Here is a 19274-nt window from a genome sequence, read left to right on the forward strand (position 1 = left end):
CCTTGGTTTAATATCCGTGCCCGGGATCTGGGATGCTTGCATAGTGTTCGACATTTCTGCACCTTGGGACAGGTTACTCATATTTACATCCCCTCTTTCCAAACTGCGCATATCATTTAGTAGCTCATAGTCAGATCCCCGAAGTCCATACATTTCAGAGGTTTGGGCTGACCCTTCAGTTTGTTCTAGCTTTTCCTTAGTATTACGCTGATGATGATATTTTTGCAGTTTGAGCTTACGTATAAATTTGTAAATGTCTGCACGAGTTTGAGTATAATTAAAGTTGGATTCTGGACAGTAAGAGAGACCCAATGAAAGAAGTTGACGTTCTGCAGTGGAGAGATCGATGCCAGCAAGGTTGACGATAGTGTTCTTATTCTCTATGGTGGAGGGGTCTATATTCAAATAGCCTGGTGCCTGGCCCGTTATCGGCGAGCCCTGCCTCTCCCCCGCCTTCTGACGTTTTCTCCTTGCTTTCCTACACTCCCTTCTTCGTTGGGTTGCCCTGTTTTTACGGGTACCTGTGTGCGTGGCCTCAATGTTTCTCTCCTGCTTCGTTTTAAAATCTCTAACTCTTCCCCCAAGGTTAATTTGATGTTACTTGCCTCAGATCTCGTTCCCACATTGTCTGACTCGGATCCGCTCTCCATGGCTGAGCTTAGCTCAGAGGCTGAGGGGGAAGCATTGGTTTGCGCTTGATAACTTCTTATATATATAAGAATCAGAGTCAGATGTCACTGATGCCGAGTTGAGTAGTGATGAAAGAGAAGCAAGACGTGCTGAGGCAGCAGCGGCGACACCTTTTCACGAGGAATTTCGCATTATCCGGGAAACATGGAGCCGAGGTGGAAGAGGCAAACCAATGCCACAAAGGAAAAAAGCAGACGTAGAACAAGGAGGGGCGGCTGGAGAAAGCAGCAGCACCGCATCGCCTCGGATCACCCGGAGCAGGAGAGGGGCGAGACGGTAACATCAGAGTCTCTCACGGTGGTAAACTTGACACCAAGAATACTAACGGAGGCGGAACTAAAAGTTCTCAAATATGGATTGAGTTTCTGCCCCTCAAGGAGATCTGAATACACGCAAAATAAAATTGATCTGTTCCGATTTGCGCGAAAAATGAAACTCGCAAAATATTTTCAGGGCAAAAAATCTACAAAACAGAAAGAAATAACATCTATCAGTGAAATTGAAAATCTCACAGCCGGTGATCTGGAAACGTTGGCAGTCATGGAAGATTTGCAACATGAGGGCGATCCTAGACAACTGATTGCAAAGAAAAGTGTGGATCAATCTGAGATCACTCAAATAAATCCAGGCAGCCCATTCAGACCAACGTCCAAATTTGTGCCGGTGATGCCGGCTGATTCCATAGATATTTTCACTGAGGCAGTGACTCAGGATCTAATCAAACTCAGAGGAAGCAACATGAATAACAGAAGGAGGGGCAACATTACTGCAGAACAAAAACAGGCAATCAAAAGTTTACAGAATGACAAATCAATCATCTGCAAACCGTCTGACAAAGGGGGGAATGTTGTCTTGATGACCTTTGATTATTATCAAAAAGAAGCACTGAACCAACTAAATGATACATCTAGTTACAAGAAGATAACACGCAAAGAATTTGAAAGTAGCGTAACAACTTACAGAAATCTTCTCAATAGGTGGTACCATAAGGGGATGCTATCCAAAGAGGAATATGGTTTTTTGGAGTGCAGATATCCTAAAATTCCAACATTTTACCACTTACCAAAGTTACATAAAGACTCTACAAACCCCCCCGGACGCCCAATTGTTTCCTCTTTGGGAAGTCTAACTGAGCACATGTCCCAATATGTGGATTTCTTTTTGTCTGAACCAGTCACCAAACTCACCTCCTACATCAAGGATACCAAGGACTTTTTAAAACGAGTAGAAAACATCCACTGGGAGAATGACTATGTAATGATGACTCTAGACATATCTAGTCTATATACGAGTATCAATCATAATCAAGGAATGCAGGCGGTTCAACACTTTTTGAATGATCGGCCAATTAATTTGGCAGAACATAATGAAATGATAATTGAGTTTGTGACATTTTGCCTGCATAATAACATCTTTTTGTTTCAGGATGTCTTGTTTAAACAGATACGCGGTACCGCGATGGGAACCTGCTTCGCCCCCAGCTACGCGAACCTGTTCGTGGGCTGGTGGGAGGAGCAGGTGGCCTGGGCGGAGACCAATGCATGTTGGACTCATAGAGTCATTTGTTGGACTAGATACATTGACGATTTGTTCATTGTTTTTAATGGAACTGAGCAAATGGCAAATAATTACGTGGAAGTACTAAACACCAATGACCTTAACCTCAGGTTCACAGGGGATATTAGTAACAAACATGTGAACTACTTGGACTTAGAGGTGTTCCCTGTGGAAGGTAGACTGTGCACTCGCCTGCATAGAAAGCCGACCGCAGGGAATTCCGTATTGCATGCTCGGAGTTGCCATTTTGAGAAGACCATAAGTAGCATACCCTATGGTGAACTTCTTAGAATCAAACGGAATTGCTCCCTAGATAGTGACTATCAAGTAGCAGCAAGAGAAAGCATGAATAGGTTCAAGTTAAGAGGGTATCATCAGGACATCCTTAATGAAGCTATGAGGAAGGCAGAAACAAAATCCAGACTTGATTTGATTGAAACTGAGGATCACATTACTAGACCAGCAAGTAAGATTGACAACAAATTCAGGATTATCATAGATTATTCTGAGGATGCTCAGGTCATCAGAAACATACTGAGAAAGAATTGGCACATCCTAAAAACGGATTCAGTCTTAGGAAAAGATATACCAAAAGCACCACCGTTAACATTCAGGAGAGCCAGAACATTAAGAGATGACCTAGTACAAAGCCACTGCAATAAAGAAAGGGTAGCACCACCATTTGGGAAAATAACTGGTTTTTATCCGTGCCTAAAGTGCAGGGCCTGTAAGAATAGCAAGAAAACAACACACTACAAAGTCCCAGGTCTTAAATCTCCCAGAAAGATTAATAAACTGATGAATTGTAATACCAGTTTTACAGTGTACTGCCTGGTTTGCCCCTGTGGTTTATATTACATAGGGAGCACCATTCACCCAACTAAGGTTCGCATCTTGGAACATATGAGGGCGATTCAGAACAAAGATGTGTCATATCCGGTGGCGAGGCACTTTGAATCTTTTCACCAGAGCAATAGGGATCTATTGAGTTTTTTCTGCCTGGATCATGTTCCATTAAATGTTAGAGGGGGCGACAGGCAGCTACAATTAAGGAAACTTGAATCAAGGTATATCATTGATGTTCAGACCAAAATGCCACTTGGTTTGAATAGTGGGGAGGAGTTGGCTGTACACCTGTAGTTTAAAAGTATCTATATATTGATTTTAATTATGTTGCATATAATTTTAATTATTTTGAATTGTTTTTTCAACATATGACAGAAAAAGTACCCGTTCAGGGTGTGATTTTGTGAATGGCCCATTCAGGGCAGTATTATCATGAAAGAGAACTATATTTATGTTCAGTAATGGCCGCCAATGGGGATTTCAAACCCATCCAGGGTGTGATTCAGGGCTGAACTGTATCGCAACAAAGAAATGTATTTGTACTTGCATGTTCAGTGATGGCCGCCAAGGTGGACTGAAGCAAGTCCTATGTTGTTGTCTATGCAAAGGGAGTATTTATGTCCACTCCAAAGTTGTTGCCTCTAGCAATTGACGAAGGCGATAGCTGAAACGCGTTTTGCTGTGAGCTGTTCCAATAAAGAATAATTGGATAACTGTTCCCGTGAGTGCTGGTGCTTGTGTACCCGGAGCGTTGACTGAGTGCGGTGTCCGTCGCCGCAGAGAAAGCACCCGACCGCGAGTGAAGGGGCGTGACGGAAAGTTGAGCCGGATATATATATATATATATATATATATATATATATATATATATATATATATATATATATATATATATATATTTTTTTTTTTTTTTCCTGTTTGCAATCATGGGTTTCTCCACATGACTGAAGCAGACACCACTGATAGTTTTCAATTTCTTGATTTATTCAACCTTTGTCCACCATAATGCGTTTCGACCGACTCAGCGGTCTTGATCACCTATATATATTAGTGAATTTAGGTTTTCTCATTCGTCTCTTTACATCACGCTCCTTGTTCCTCTCATCTGCCATTGTGGCCTTTAATTGAGTATGCAAGTTTATGACCACAGTGCGACAATAGAGTGTACTGCAAGATATTTATGGTGGTATGCCTCTTTCCATGATCAGTTAAAGTTTGAATGTGCACATGCAGGTTAAATTGCATGGAGAGGCATACTGAGGTCATAGTTTTACGTGCTGCCTCAACGTCTGATGTAAGTATGAATGGACACATCAAGTCATTTTCTGAAAACTTTGTTCGCAATTAGACAGAATCGCGTTTGTTCGGTTCTCAACAAATAAGGCTCCTTCTGGAAAAGTACAGCCTCATTTCCCCCTTTTGAAAATGTATCAGGGTTCTTGCTTCTCGGAAATGATATTAGCTAGCGTTAAAAAATGTGTTTAATTCAAGTGGAGGTTGCAGTAAGTAAAAAGCAGCTTAAAGTTTGTAATGTTGTCAGTCCCCTCTTTCATGCAGTCGAGTTCTGTTGATTTGAATGGCGCCTGCCCTCATAGGCAGTGAGGCACGATGGAAATTGATGAGTTCTTTGGAACGCGAAATAAGATCATTGATGTGTTTCAACATATCCTCCCCTATTACTAAATTGAATGCGCACTAGCACATTTCATCAATACTGCTGGTCCTACGTCAGACCTTTGTTTTTATGTTTATAGATTTCTATTTCTAACTATATAGTGGAACTGCAGAAATGGAGTAGGTGGTCTCCCTCATGTACTCAGTCTCGTGGGGCTTCAAACTGTTTTCGAACAATAATCAATTGATATCAACTTTAGCATTCATTATTAAATTGTGTTTTGTACCATCATTGTGCTGCATTATCTGCCCACTACACATGCCCGGGAGCTATAACTGGCATGCTGCCTGGACCAAAGCATAGTCCCCATTTATTGACTATACACCTGCTAATTCTGGTCACAAACTTTAGAAGCACAAGTGTGCATAGTTATACAGGCAAATGCGGTTAATTAATTTCTCATAACATTTTGTTGAAAACTCTTGATTGAAATCTCAGTGCTTTGAATGCCAACAACAAGTGTGCTGTCTCTTCCTAGATGCTGCAAGAGAAGAGCACGTTGGCCGAAAGTCAAGAAAGAACTTGCAACTTGAAGAAGGACCTGTCGGAGATGCAAGAGTGGATGACACAGGCCGAGGAGGACTATCTGGAAAAGGACTTTGAGTACAAGTCTCCAGAAGAACTGGAGAGTGCAGTGGAAGAGATGAGAGTAAGACATATTTGTTTGTAGAGTACATCTGATTTGTTTACACTCAACTGGATTGAAAATCATTCTACATATTTTTCTCCTGTCTGTTTAAAGCATTAAATTAAAATAGTGATTAGAGAATGATATAGTTTTCTGTGATGTGAATGCACAGAGTAGATTACTCTATGGTGGGAGCAGAATGAAAGTCCTGTGTTATGGTTTGTCTGCTCCGCTGGCTGCTAACTTCACTCTCTTTTCCTTATGATATCATTGGACAGGGCAGTTCCTTGAAGATGGGAAAGTACAACAAACACTTCTAAAATGATGTATTGCTTCTTTAGTTAATTTTTTGGGTGAGCGCATATAGAATACCCATGACATCTGCACCTGCACAAAATGATTCACAGGAGAATAAAATATTACACGTGTTATAAAATTACAAATATCCAGGGAACAGACCACTGTTAAATGTGACCGCTTTGCTTCATGCAGCTGCTTAACTGCGTGGGAGCAGAAAATAATGTACAGTGACATTTTTATTAGCAGGAAAATGGAGCCTGGTGATGGAGCACATAGTTCCTGTTTGTACTTCCTGTGAATGATTTCCCTTTTAGGAAGTTTTCAGAATTGTAGGTATATGGTTATGGAGGCAGGTAAATGGATATGGAGGCAGCAATGCTGTTTTAGTATTGAGCATTTGGTAAGCAGCCTTCTGCCTCTTGGAACTGAGAGAAGATCCGCCATTACTGATCTTAGCGTTTGAGCAAGGCCATTTAAAGAAAGACTAGCCCTAGCTGTGAAATCAGTCCTGTGAGATCCATTGAGCCCCTTAATTCTGACGTCTTGACATTGGGACCCAGTGAATTATTCAGATGTTCTGAAGGGATGTGTTCTCTTTCCTTAGTACTAAAAATCAGTGTAGCTGCAGTGGTTTGGCGGGCTGACAACTTCTAGTGAAGCTAGTTAGGAGCTAGAGTTGGTGTAATCCAGTGCACGTCTATGATTTGTTCAGTACAGGTTGAGATTCTTCGGCAAATAACAAAATTACAAAGCATCACCTCTTGAAACACCTGTTAGTTGAAAGAGAAGACGCTCCACTCCTTATTGTGGTGTGGTCTAGAATTGCGGTTGGTAAAACTTCATTGGGGAAGCATGGTTGCTACTAGTTGTGTTTAACCCTGGGCGTAGTTCGCGAAGTAGCGCTGCGCATAGCTACACAAAGTGCACTTCGCACTACGCGAGCTACGCGTAGCACTTCGCGAACTGCATAGTACCCCGTTCGCACTGTGCAAGATGCCGTTTTCAATGATTGCACAGTGCGGACAAGCATCCGGCACTGTGCAATCATTGAAATGGGCATCTTGCACAGTGTGAGCTGTAGTTTTCTCCCGCTCGAGAAGATTTTTACTCGAGCGGCAGCTTTCTCAACGCGGACTGGTAGTTTCTCATCGCGAGCATAGGCGACCACTCGCAATGAGAAACCTGACCTCCCCGCGTTGAGAATCTCGCCGGGAGGTTTATTTTCCACGCTCGCGATCGCCAACTTGATGTTGCTGGTCGCGAACGAGGAAAAAGTCTCGCCGGGATGTCATTTAGCATGCTCGCGGTCGCCAACTTGACGTTGAGGACCGCGGGCAAGCACAAAATGACCACTGCGCTACGCAACGCTAAGCGTGTTTGCACTGTGCTACGTGCAATTTGCGTAGTGCGAAGTAGCGCAAACTATGCGAGCATAGCGTAGTGCTTTGCCCAGGCTTAGTTGTGTCACTGCCTCCAGGCAGTCCAACCAGGCACTTCCCAGTTCTACAAGCCATAGTTGGGTGTAAGATGCAGTTTCAGACTTACTTATGACTGGTAAAGCCATCTATTGTCCTCCTTTTCAACCTGTTTGCCGTGTGAACATTTGTCAAGTTAACACCTGGACGAATTTCCACGACAAAGACACACTAGGTCTTTGTACCCAAATCTAGATTTCATTCTGGACTTGAAATGAATCAATGCCTTTTTATATACTTCAGGAACAGTATTTGCAGAAAAACCATAAAGTGAATAAACAAGGAGGTCTGGGGACCGACCATAGGTGGCCAGCACTCCTGCCTCAGTTCCTATACTCCACAGCACCTGGCCTTGTAGTACAGTGAGAAGTTTGTGCTAGCCATCTTAGCCAGGGGCATAGCGTGGGTGGGGCCACATGGTGGTTGCCCTGGGTGCAAAATTCTTAGGGGTGCAAATTTTTTAAATAAAAGTGGATGGATACTTGCCTTGCCCCGGGCGCTGGCCCACACGCTACACCGCTGATCTTAGCTGAGCTTTGTTGCTATCTCTTGACTATTCTTGGCTTGCATCTAGACATCCAAATCATAAACCTCAACGGCCCGAACAAGAGGCTTCATGCCTGCATGCAAGAGGATGTGTGCGAGGGATGCCTGTGATACTCTATCAAAAAGAAGTGGCTTTTGGACCAGGTGACCCGCATTCTTCGTGACTGCGTCCTGGTTTCAAGTAGAGAAGCTTAGGAGCAAAAATACCTACAAAGCAACTTCTTAAACAGGAGAGTAGAAGTTATTACATTAGCTAGACTGGCATTAATTTCCAAATCACTACCACCTGAACAAGCCCACGGTTTATTAATGGACCCCCGGGCAGTACTTAATTTGTAAAATATTAAGTGCCAGGGCTCTGACCAGGAAGCCACTGCAGCTTGTACCACCCATCACCCGACACCCCCGTCATTCCTGCCAAAACAACTAGTAACCATCTCTCTTGCATGTAAATGCGACAGTTCCGATTATTCCAGGTCCCCAAAGCTGAAGAATGGCTGGGGTGGCAGATATTAGTAATTTTTTAATGTATACTGTTTGCCTAAACAACTGTTATACAACTCATCTCTAAATTACATGAGCAGCGCCACCTTGTGGCAGACTGCCCTAAGTGTAGTGTTGACAATTAGGTGCCGGTGCCGAGCATCGGAAACCAATTAAGTGCTGGTGCTCAGCACCGGAAAGCTCCCGCTCAAATTAAGCACTGCACCCGGGGCAACCTCTTCTTCTGCACCATTGACAGCTTTGCCGTGGACAAAGAAACTGCAATACCTGCTTTGATGCATGTGTAAACTGGACTCTATGGTGCTGATTTGCAAAAACATGTATCAGTATGGGAAGGAGTATTGTGTGAGTACAACGTTCATCCGGCTATTAGTTGAAGGGTGCCCTGTGCTTTCTAATTGTACTGAATGCTCTAGTTGTATGTGAATATTCGCATTGTAAATGTTTTAGGGCCAATTTACAAAGTCACGTTAGAGTACGCAAAAGTGAACTTCAAGAATACAACGTAAAATACTCTAAACATACCTTTTTCACTAGGGTGCGTGCGTGTTTGTAAGTATAAGTGTAAATAATTATAGTAGGTCCTGAAGTCCTCTGTTCTTGTATAGGTCAGTGGGTGCAGGCCACACTCTAAATGAGGGGCAGTTTTGGGCTGAATATATTTGACCGTAAAAGGCCCTTTTCACCTGAAACATGTCGTTCTGTACACGCAGAGAGCGAAAGAGGAAGTGATGCAGAAGGAGGTGCGAGTGAAGATTTTGAAAGACAACATTAAGATGTTAAATGCCAAGGCGCCCTCTGGCGGCCAGGACTTGACGCCTGAACTGGACGAAGTATTGGAGAAATACCAACAGCTCTGCAATCGAATCAGCGGGAAGTGCTACACCCTGGAGGTGGGTACAACTGGGAGAAGGATTTGGGCAGCTGTTTCTTGAGTTAGTTAACCTATATTTTTGTTGATGTGCCCCTAAATTTCCACGTGCTCGGGTTTTGGTGCCTTATCACTCCATCTTATTCTCTAGGTAATTGTTGCCATTTGAAAGGTATTAAGAGTTAGTTCTAGTATTGAGAATTGCAGAATCGTATTGTAATGTCATGTTCAGTTAAAATACGCCCGCAGGAAAGTTGCAAATATAGATGTACACATACAAGACACATATCATTTCTTTCGTATTTTGTGCAAGCTTTTATCCAGTATTTTTTATTCTGGTGTACCGAAAAACAAGAGTAATGCCATCAGAGCACTGTCATTTTGTTCACCGCCATTTTGTGGTAATAATATGGATTATTAGCAATAGTCAAAGATGTGCTCTTTCTATGGATGGGCCACATGGCTGGCTCAGTGGCCCGGACTGCAAGTTTTATACTGAGGACATGCATGTTCTGTCAGTATCTGTCTTCTGAGCTTGGAGCAGCAAAGAGGGTATATTTAGAAGTGACCCGACCCCCCCCCCCTCCCACACACGTCTGTCCGGTTTGCCAAAGTGATTTCTTTTACTAGGGTTGTAGCAAGGCCCAGATGGAACATATTCCTAGGCAAGGGCGAAAATGATGTGATATTATAGCACCTCTTAAATTGCATCATTCATTTGCTCATAGCTAAAAGAGAACTAGCGGAACATCTGGGTCGGAAAATTGGCATGTTTTTACCCTTCATTGGGTACCAAACGCTATTCCTCTTGGGGCTCGCAAATTGATTTGTAGAAATTGTGTAAAAAATGGTATCTGTGTTTTCGGGTTTAAGGCATTACTCTTGAATTAATCTGTTTTAAAATGGGCAAACTCCTAGTTTTAACATTTCTTCCTGCGGAAAGTAGATGTGACGCAATCTTCAGGTATCAGTAAGCAGGCATGAGGAATCGTTGACACCTACTCTTTTTTGGAGTATGTTTCAATCAGACTTAAGTAAACACTACTTTTATCAAATAAGTAGAAATTTAAATAAGAGCCAAAATGAAAACAGACAGCGCCCCTCAAATAATAAAACGACTTCTGTTTGTGACAGCAAACACTATCTAGAAATCTTCATTCAACCCATCTTCTGAATCCTGAAAGGGTCATATAGGTGTGCCATTATGAAACAACATTAATGATGTCGGAGTACTGGCTTTTGATAATGAACACTTCGTAGTTCAGTGTATATCTCAACAAGCTATTGCTAAAGATCTATGCTGTTCTATTCTAATACCTACATTGGGATTTGCGTCAGCCCATTTCTTACATTGTGTTGTCTTTCTTGTCAATCTCATTTGCTTGTTTCTTATTACATGGCTTCTATTCCTCTTATTGTGTTTGCCCCGCCCCTGGAGCATGGCTTCTTTACCATACTTTTGAGTAGTTAACTTTTATCTTTACATTGTCTATATTCAGGAAACTACTACTTCTTTTTCTTTCAGCACTCTTTGGGAATGCCTGTGTTTCTTGCTGTCTCTTGCGCTGCTTCTCCCATCACATCCCTGCCCACCCGGCATTCCTGATTTTGCTTCCCATTTTTTTTTTCTCAGCTACTTACTTGCTTCCACTGCCTCTTCCCATCCTGTTTTTTGGGGCTTTTTGATACAATTTTGCATGCCTCTGTTCCCTATCCCCTCTGTTGCTCCACACCCCCGGTGTTTTTTTGTTTTTTTCCCCCAGTTTTATGTTACCCATCAGTTGCAGTTTGCCTGCTGACCAATCCTTTCTCTTAGATGCAAATTCATGCGTATTGTGTTCAATTTATGACAGCAAGACTGGTGTCTGCTGTCTTTGAATGGTAATATAAAGGTACATTAAAAAATTCTTCGGCATTATGGCGCATACATGGGTATGCGTAGTGATGCATGCTCGCGAATACGCCATCACGCCGCAGTATCCATCTTTTTGTTTTGCCGATGCTCTTCCACATTGGAAAACAAGCATTTTTTCTTTTGCCAGTGTGGCAGAACATCATCAAAAAAAATTGCTTAAGCCAAATTGACAGTCAATCAAAAGGCGAGACCTTCTTGCTTTGCCACTGCTTGTAGAAATATATTTCAGAAACTGTGCTTCTTTTGAATTTACAACTTGTGAATGCTGCCACCTAGTGGCATTATTTCAAAATGTTTTTCTGAACCTGTATAAAGGGACCGAGTAAACAGCATCCGGCGTGCACAACAAATTCTTGCATTTCAATCCCTGTTTTCTGCACAGCGACTGACTCGTCATTAGCTCAGTAACATGCTATATTTTTAAGCTGCTCCTTTCCGAACGTGTTTGTATTTTTGTGGGTCCCTGTTTGCTTGGTTTCCAAGCCAAGTTTACACACTGCAAATTTGGCATTTTTTTGTTTTTCTCCTGTAAATAGGATCAACGGTCTCTTTGACCAGTGATTTAGGCTTCAGATGCATGGGAAGACTGGTTGCAAATTGCGCACCAACCTTTCCGACCAGTCTTTAATTTTGCAATGCAACCTCTGTACTAAGAGGTCGCATCACAAAATCTCCAGGTTACAAACCGACCAACCTAATGAATTTTACTTAGGCAGGTCGCTGTGTGGGCCCCCTGAGATTGACAACAAATACAGGGCTGGGGGCCTGCAAGGAACAGCACAACATAATACCTGTGTTTCAATGACCACATGGTAAACTTTTTGTTTGTTTAAATCAAGTCATGTTCTTCAACTGAACTGGTGCTTCATTTATTTAAAAAAAAAAATTAAAAAAAACTTCCTGCTTGGACTAGTCCTGGAGGAGCAGACAGTGCTCCCCAGGACCCACTGCTCACGAGGTCGCCCAACAGGATTCTCATCAGGGAAGGTGTCCCAAATGGCCACCTTCCCATTTGCGAATTGCTTGCCACCTTCTGTAAGGTGTGCGTAACCGATCAGGGGGTTTGTATCTGTAATTGTGGTTGGAAACCTTTAATGCGTACCGTTGCAACTCACAATTAGGTGTGGGTGCCCCTTTCATACGTCATCCTAATTGCGGTCGAGATGGGTTCCAAAACTGTCTTAATGAGTCGGAAAGGCTTTTTTTGATTTACAAAAAGGGTTTAGTTAAAAGAAAAAAAATGCAGTTTTGCAGCCACAAACACTGTGATTTTGTGAATTTTATTTGTGGCCCTAGACTCTTTCACAATGCAAAGTGAGGTTGAGCGTCCAGAAAAGGGGACAATGGCTAGTCGAGGAGCGAAATAGCTTCGGTGGAGGAGGTGGATGCCTACAGAAACGTATATTTTTATATAGCATTTGATATCATACCAATGACATTTCGAAGCCTTATAAATAACAAGTGTAAATAGCTGGCAGGGTGTCTCAGTGAGCTGAGCACATAAACACAGTATTCTAGTGGGCAAGAATTCGAATTCTGGCATTGAGTTTTAATCCTGGCGTATTGATCTCAAAAGTAGGGACGATTAAGTTTTCCTTGTTTGTATTCAAACTTGTTACTCTCATAACAAAGTACATGTCAGCTCGAAGCACTGTTAACTAGATCATTTCATTTTTCTTGCAGTTTTCGTCTTTCTCTTCAGGTGTTTCTAGCTTCTCTGTCCTGTGTTTTTGAGGTCTACATTGACTAAATTTGGCGCACCTGAGGGTGTTTAGCATTTGGATGGAGATTCTATTTTATGTGCTCTTAACACAGTGGCGTAGCTGGGGTGGGGGGTCCCCTCACACCTCAGGGTGGCAAACCCAGAAAATAATTGCCATCATCCCCCCTCTCCTCGGTCTTTACTGCGGCCGCCGCAGGGCCGCATACGCAGAGACCACCACAGGCGCCCATAGGGCTTGCTACGCCACTGCTTCAACATGACTAAGTTCAGGAAGACGTTTCCAGATTTTGAAGGTTAAGCATGAAAAGTAGTCAACCTTTCAGTTATTTGCCACTGTTTATGTCTTACAAAGAGCTTTTTTGGAAGGATAAGTGAATAAATTCGAATTGAGTATCTCATGTGTTTTCGTCTCCTATATGAGGAAGGTTGAAGTTGAAAAAAATCTTTTTTATCCGCAAAAGAGAGGAGGAGGAGCCCCAGACAACAAAGCCTCTAGCAGGAAAATGGAAGTTACACACCCATCGCTACGTTTTTCATGTCTCTGTTGCTCAAGACAGAAAAACTTGCCGTAACGCATAAAAACTACAGCTGTAAGCACTTAGACGCAATTGTACAACTTTGGCGTGTTAAAGTTGGCAGTTGGATCAGTATTGCACACTTTTGATTGTGATAGCGGTGATCATAAAATTGTGCTTTAAGGCGGGCTGGTACGATGATTGCGAACGTTGTTAAATTGATGACCTGAGTCAGTTGCATTACGACTGTCTCAAGATGGGTGGTGATTATGAAGAAAGGTTGATACGAAAAGTATGTTACATGCTGGACCCCTGTAAAATTACGGAAGCGTTGGGGGCTGTCTACGGCATGAAAGAAATGTTTGTACCCACCGATTATTTTAAGATGACTGTGAATGTTTTAAAGTTTATTAAAAGAGTACAGTCCCCGTCAGAGAATGTGAAAAGTATGTATGAGACGGGTGATGAGGACATATGTTTCATAATGAAACAGCATCTGAGGAAGAAGAATTATCGTAGGTATTTTAAGATCAAGTATCTTTGTAGGAGTTTAAAACCGAGGAACATGACATTCAGTAATGCAGAGTAAATGAAAACATGTTGCTGTTTGTGTTTGCTACTATTATGTATGTGTGTACACAGGTATGCAACTGGTTATCAGGCGAAGATGCCTACACACTACATAAGGGATCTAGAAAGCGCTTTCAAAGACGGCGTGTTTTAGTCAGCAGCTTAAATCATCAAGTTTATAGTTTCTCCAAGGGGTCCCGCTTCCAAGCTACAGCAAGACATTCCCAAAGTTGTCTTAAAGTTCGAGTTTTCTTTGTCATAAAAGCTGGAATTTCTTAACACACGGTTAATAAAACATGAATTAAACAGTGTATGATTTAAACTGTGTAATACAGGGTTGTACAACGCTATAAATGATGATAACGACCAAAACATTGATATTTAACACAGCGCTCTCAAAAAATCATGATGTAGAATCAGTATGTGGATTTTCCTCGCTGTGAACGGTACCAGTCTTCTTACATCTTCCCCATGCCCCCTAAAGAAGGCTTGACAGAACAAATTGGATATCGTATTCATGAAATTGAAAAACTGTTTCTTATTCAGAGCAGTTCCTAGGGTGCAAAATGTCCGCGTCATATAATTGTTGCTGCATTCTTCGAGCATGTCGTCAGTGTCCAAGAAGATTTTGCTCTTTTCAACGTTGTAAAAGCCCGTCGGTTTCTGACTCAGCTGTTTTTCAAACTCTTCAATGATTTCACATCGCTTGTACGGCATAGCGAGGTCGGGTGAAACACTGGTTTGGGTTATGGCATCTTTGCTCCGATCAGAAAATAAAAAGCGTCTTTCCGGCATTTAACGCTCTGCCGCACACCGATCTCTACCATGTGACGAAACAAACTTTCCTGCAACAGAAAAAAACACTTACATAATAATAGCAAACACGAACATCAACATGTTTTCATTTACTTCGCCTTAATAAATGTCATGTTCCTCGGTTTTAAACTCCTACAAAGATACTTGATCTTAAAATATCTACGATAATTTTTCTTCCTCAGATGCTGTTTCATTATGAAATGTATGTCCTCATCACCCGTCTCACACATACTTTTCACATTCTCTAACGGGGACTGTACTCTTTTAATATACCTTAAAACATTCACAATCATCTGAAAATAATCGGTGAGTACAAACATTTCTTTCACGCCATAGACAGCCCCCAACGCTTCCGTAATTTTACAGGGGTCCAGCTTGTAGCATAGTTTTCGTATCAACCTTTCTTCATAATCACCACCCATCGTGAGACAGTTGTGAAGCAACTGACTCGGGTCATCAATTTTACATCCTTCGCAATCATCGTACCACCCCGCCTTTAAGCACAATTTTATGATCGCCGCTATCACAATCAAAAGTGTGCGATACTGATCCAACTGGCAACTTTCACCACGCCAAAGTTGTACAATTGTGTCTAAGCGCCTACCGCTGCAGTTTTTATGTGTTACGGCAAGTTTTTTCTGTCTTGAGCAGCAGAGACATGAAAAACGTAGCGATGGGTGTGTAACTTCCATTGTCCTGCTAGCGGCTTGGTTGCCTGGAGCTATTCCTCTCTTTTGCTGATAAAAAGAAAAAAGGTTTTTTTCGACCTCAACCTTCCTCATAACTACACTCCTCATCATCACACTCTTAAACGCCCCAGAGGTTTGCTGAAAAATTGCAGCTCATACTTACTTTTCGTTTTCCAACTTCACACATTTCTTCTTGAGCATCCGGTGACTTCTCTGGCTCATTTACAGATTCTTCACTGGAAGCCATATCTGTACAGTCGCTAGAGTCGTCAGGTTCTGGCTCTTGCAGGTCAATACCCTCATCATCTTCACTCGGCTCTGGTCTCCCTCCGCCGTCTGTAGCATCAGAGGTATTGTTCAGCAACAGCCCCAGCCACTTCACCGACGCCGGTCTCAGGCTTTTTATTCAGCAGAGCTGACGCCAGGATGCCGGTCTCTGGCTTCTTATTCAGCAGAGCCAACGCTGCCTCTGACGCAGTATCCTCAGACGGTGTTGGCGCACAATTTTCCTTATCACTATCGTCGAGTTCTGCAGCAGCGTCTGCTGCGTTTGCGGCATCCTTCAGCATGTGCTTATAGTTTCTCCAAGGAGTCCCGCTTCCAAGCTACAGCAAGACATTCCCAAAGTTGTCTTAAAGCTCGAGTTTTCTTTGTCGTAAAAGCTGGAATTTCTTAACACACGGTCCTCAGAAAGCTAGCTTATATCCTCTGTGTACATACAGACACACCCCCGGTATATTTGTAGACTTGTATTTCACACTACCCCCACTTCTTAGCAACCCTCCATCATGCTTCTTCCTTTTATAATCTTTTTATTTCATCGCTGTATCATTTTATAAGCCTTGATTCACAAATTAACATTAACCTATAAAACAGCAAAACGCGATAATCTTATCAAAACATTATAAGGACGGATTAAAAACAGATTTGGACCAATTCCAATATAGCCACGTGGACCACAGGGGCGTGGCAACGTGGCAACACGGACCAAAGGGGCGTGGCCACCTGTCACATCCAATTAGCGAAAATACATGGTGATGAGTAGTATACAACCTATACTACTTACGGCCATTAGTCTGCCTAGGGTGCTCATGCCACCCGGCAATTCTTCACTGCTTGGATTTATTTATTTTTCTTTATGCTCTTATAACTCGCAATATCCATTTTTCTGAGTGGTCACTTCCAAATCAATGATATTGTCAATTAACTTCATAGCAGCACAGGTTCTTGTGACCTATACCTTTCACACGAGCACCAGCAGCCCCAAAGTGCGTGACCCTTTTTGAGATGGATGCTCTTTAGCTGTAGGGGGAAACTGGAGGAGCCCAAATCTCGACATCTGATAACTGAGTGTATGTAGTACATTTTCTGGTCCACCCACAACGTGGCATTCCTCTAGGTGAGTCAGGAATTAGAAGGATCCTTTAAGGCAACTTACTTGAAGGTTACTAGTTCTGTAAATAAGAATTAATCAGTTTTGAAAAAGCTGCTTGCATTACATGTTACAAATACCCTGTGATTCCCTGCTCCTTTAGGAAGTGTGGTCTTGCTGGATGGAATTGGTTCACTATCTTGACCAGGAAACTGTTTGGCTGAATACCCTGGAGGAAAAGGTCCAAAATTCAGCGAACTTGCCAGATAAGTCCGATGCGGTCAGCGAAGCAATGGAGGTATTGGAGGCTGAGTGCCATCTTTTTTATTTTTTTTTATTTTTTTAGAAATTGTTTACCTTTGTTTATGTTTCAATCGAACTGATTCAGTGACTTGCCTCCTTTTATTTCCTGCATTGTAATGTGTTTAAAACTCGTGAAATATGTAAATTTAGCCTTCCTCTATCTAGTGCTACAAGATCTGGGTGATTTTTATGTGGGAGTTTGAAAAACGTTTCCTGAATTATTGTGAGCACCTGACATTTATTCATATGGGTGAGTTCCACCCCAAAATTCAGGCAGCAACAGACAATGTAAATAATCCTGTTCATGTTAATTGTATGCAAGTTTATTTTGTGTGGGTATTCTGAAAATCTGGTGTGTGTTGTGCCCTTTTGGGTGGACACAGGCCGTCCTGTATTCTATTGATTTCTTAGAAGTTCCTAAATTATTAAGATCACGCTATTACATTATTGAGAGAATGAGGAGGAATGTGTGAAATGCCTTGCGCGCCAACTTAAAACAAAGGGATCTTTGTTACACAAGAAGAACATTGCAGTGGATTAAATGTGCTCGCCAAGGAAAGAACAGTGCAGATCCAGTTTACAGAGCAGTAAAACCATAGACATGTTATATGTGTTTTCAGAATGGAGGAGAGCTTGTCTGCAATGATGTGCAATGCATTATGCGTAAGGGTATCGACTCTACCGTGACTCATTTTGACAAACCTGAGACAAATGTTTATTTATCAAAATAAAGTATAGACCGAGAGAACATTGGAAACACAAGCATCAAAGATGGTTTACTCTGCCAGAAAAAAAAAACCACAATGTAGATTTGCTTCTCAGACATCAACAGAGTAGTAATATACTGGAGTAGGTAGTGTCAGATGAACAATTAAAATGTTGCAACTGTGCAACTGACAAAAAAGCCAAGCAATAACAGCAGATGAAGTAAAGGAGGTGGGATGTTAGGGACTCTACAACCTCCACGCCATTTTAGAAACAATCAAAGTGATGAGGAAAGAAGGCCACCTACAAAGCAGATTTTCATTTCATAATATTTACAGTAAAAATGTTATATTAAGGATCCTAGAGGTTCTGTTTATCACTATTTGAACATAAATCCCCTAAAACAACTTCCCACCTCCAGCTAATGCACCACCAGTAATAACACACTGGGGAGAAATCAGACATTTTCTAAAACGAGCTGACATGTTTTTGATTCTTCAAAAGTTTGCCACTGGGCTGGGACTGTTTTTAAAAATAATTTTTTTATTAAGATTTTCTTGCAAACAATATATGATGCACAACCTTGCATCTGGAACCATAAATACAAGGGATTGGAAGCGTAATCGGTCAAAAAGGCAATAGTACATTAAATCATTATCTTATGCAGAGTCATCAAACACCATTCATTCGCACATTTCACACAGGTTGCGATGACGAGGGACGTTCAGTCTCTTCTCCCATATCTAACCCACAGTATTGCAGCCAGAAACCCTAGACCTTATAAAACGTCTTTGGGTGGGCTAGGATTGTTTGGATGCAAACAGCATAAACACTAGACCACTAATATTTTCCAAAAACCATAAGCACAAATTCCCTGCTCATTGAACGTGACAACATCCAACTTTTTTTAAGGCGTATATTTAGTCTGACATCTGCTGAAAGAAATCTGATGTTAGCTTAAAATAAAATCTTCAAATTATATATTTTCATATATCACATCGGGTAGTTTGTTTGATGTAATGCATAGAGATATAATGTGGTTCAAGTAAACTATGCTTTGTAGTGGCATAGTATAATGACGTTTTAATACTGTGCTTTCAGAATAATTAGCATTTTCCCAAGCAGGCCATTTCGTATTTCCCTACCTTGTTCCTCCAAAATTGCTGACAGATTGTGGATTTTAGTGCCACTGAAGTATCAGATAAGGCTTTACAAGAATGATTGAGAATCTGCAAAAAAGTCTAAATATTTACAAGAGAAAACATGAATTTTAATTGTGAAAATTGGTAGCATTAATCATATTAATGTCTCATTTGTTTTACAAGATAGGTTAATGCTTCTGAGCAAAATCTAAAACCAAGTTGCCAAGAATCGCATAACATTTGAGACCAAAGTTTGACCTATCAACCCATACATTAACGATTATTATAAGTCAAGCACTGCACTGTGGATGATTTCCTGTGAAACCCCTATATAGTATTCCAGCCATATAGGAGATTATGAGGATTTACCCAGCTCGGGTTTTGCATATAATTTGTCAATGCTTTACACTGATATAACCAAACATGGGTACC

General features: G+C 41.7%; 1 protein-coding gene across 4 annotated transcripts in view; it reads left to right on the top strand.

Annotated features, from left to right (window-relative positions):
* Positions 1-19274, top strand: part of UTRN (utrophin) — a 1396454-nt gene that overhangs the window by 435715 nt on the left and 941465 nt on the right. For all 4 annotated transcript variants that reach the window (XM_085612275.1, XM_085612279.1, XM_085612276.1 and 1 more), the window contains 3 exons: positions 5247-5417; positions 8935-9114; positions 16856-16990. In XM_085612275.1, the coding sequence (XP_085468401.1) occupies positions 5247-5417; positions 8935-9114; positions 16856-16990 (486 nt within the window). The remainder of the gene's footprint in view (positions 1-5246; positions 5418-8934; positions 9115-16855; positions 16991-19274) is intronic.

The sequence above is a fragment of the Triturus cristatus genome, chromosome 6 (genome assembly GCF_964204655.1).
Source record: "Triturus cristatus chromosome 6, aTriCri1.1, whole genome shotgun sequence".
In the NCBI taxonomy this organism is placed as follows: Eukaryota; Metazoa; Chordata; class Amphibia; order Caudata; family Salamandridae; genus Triturus; species Triturus cristatus.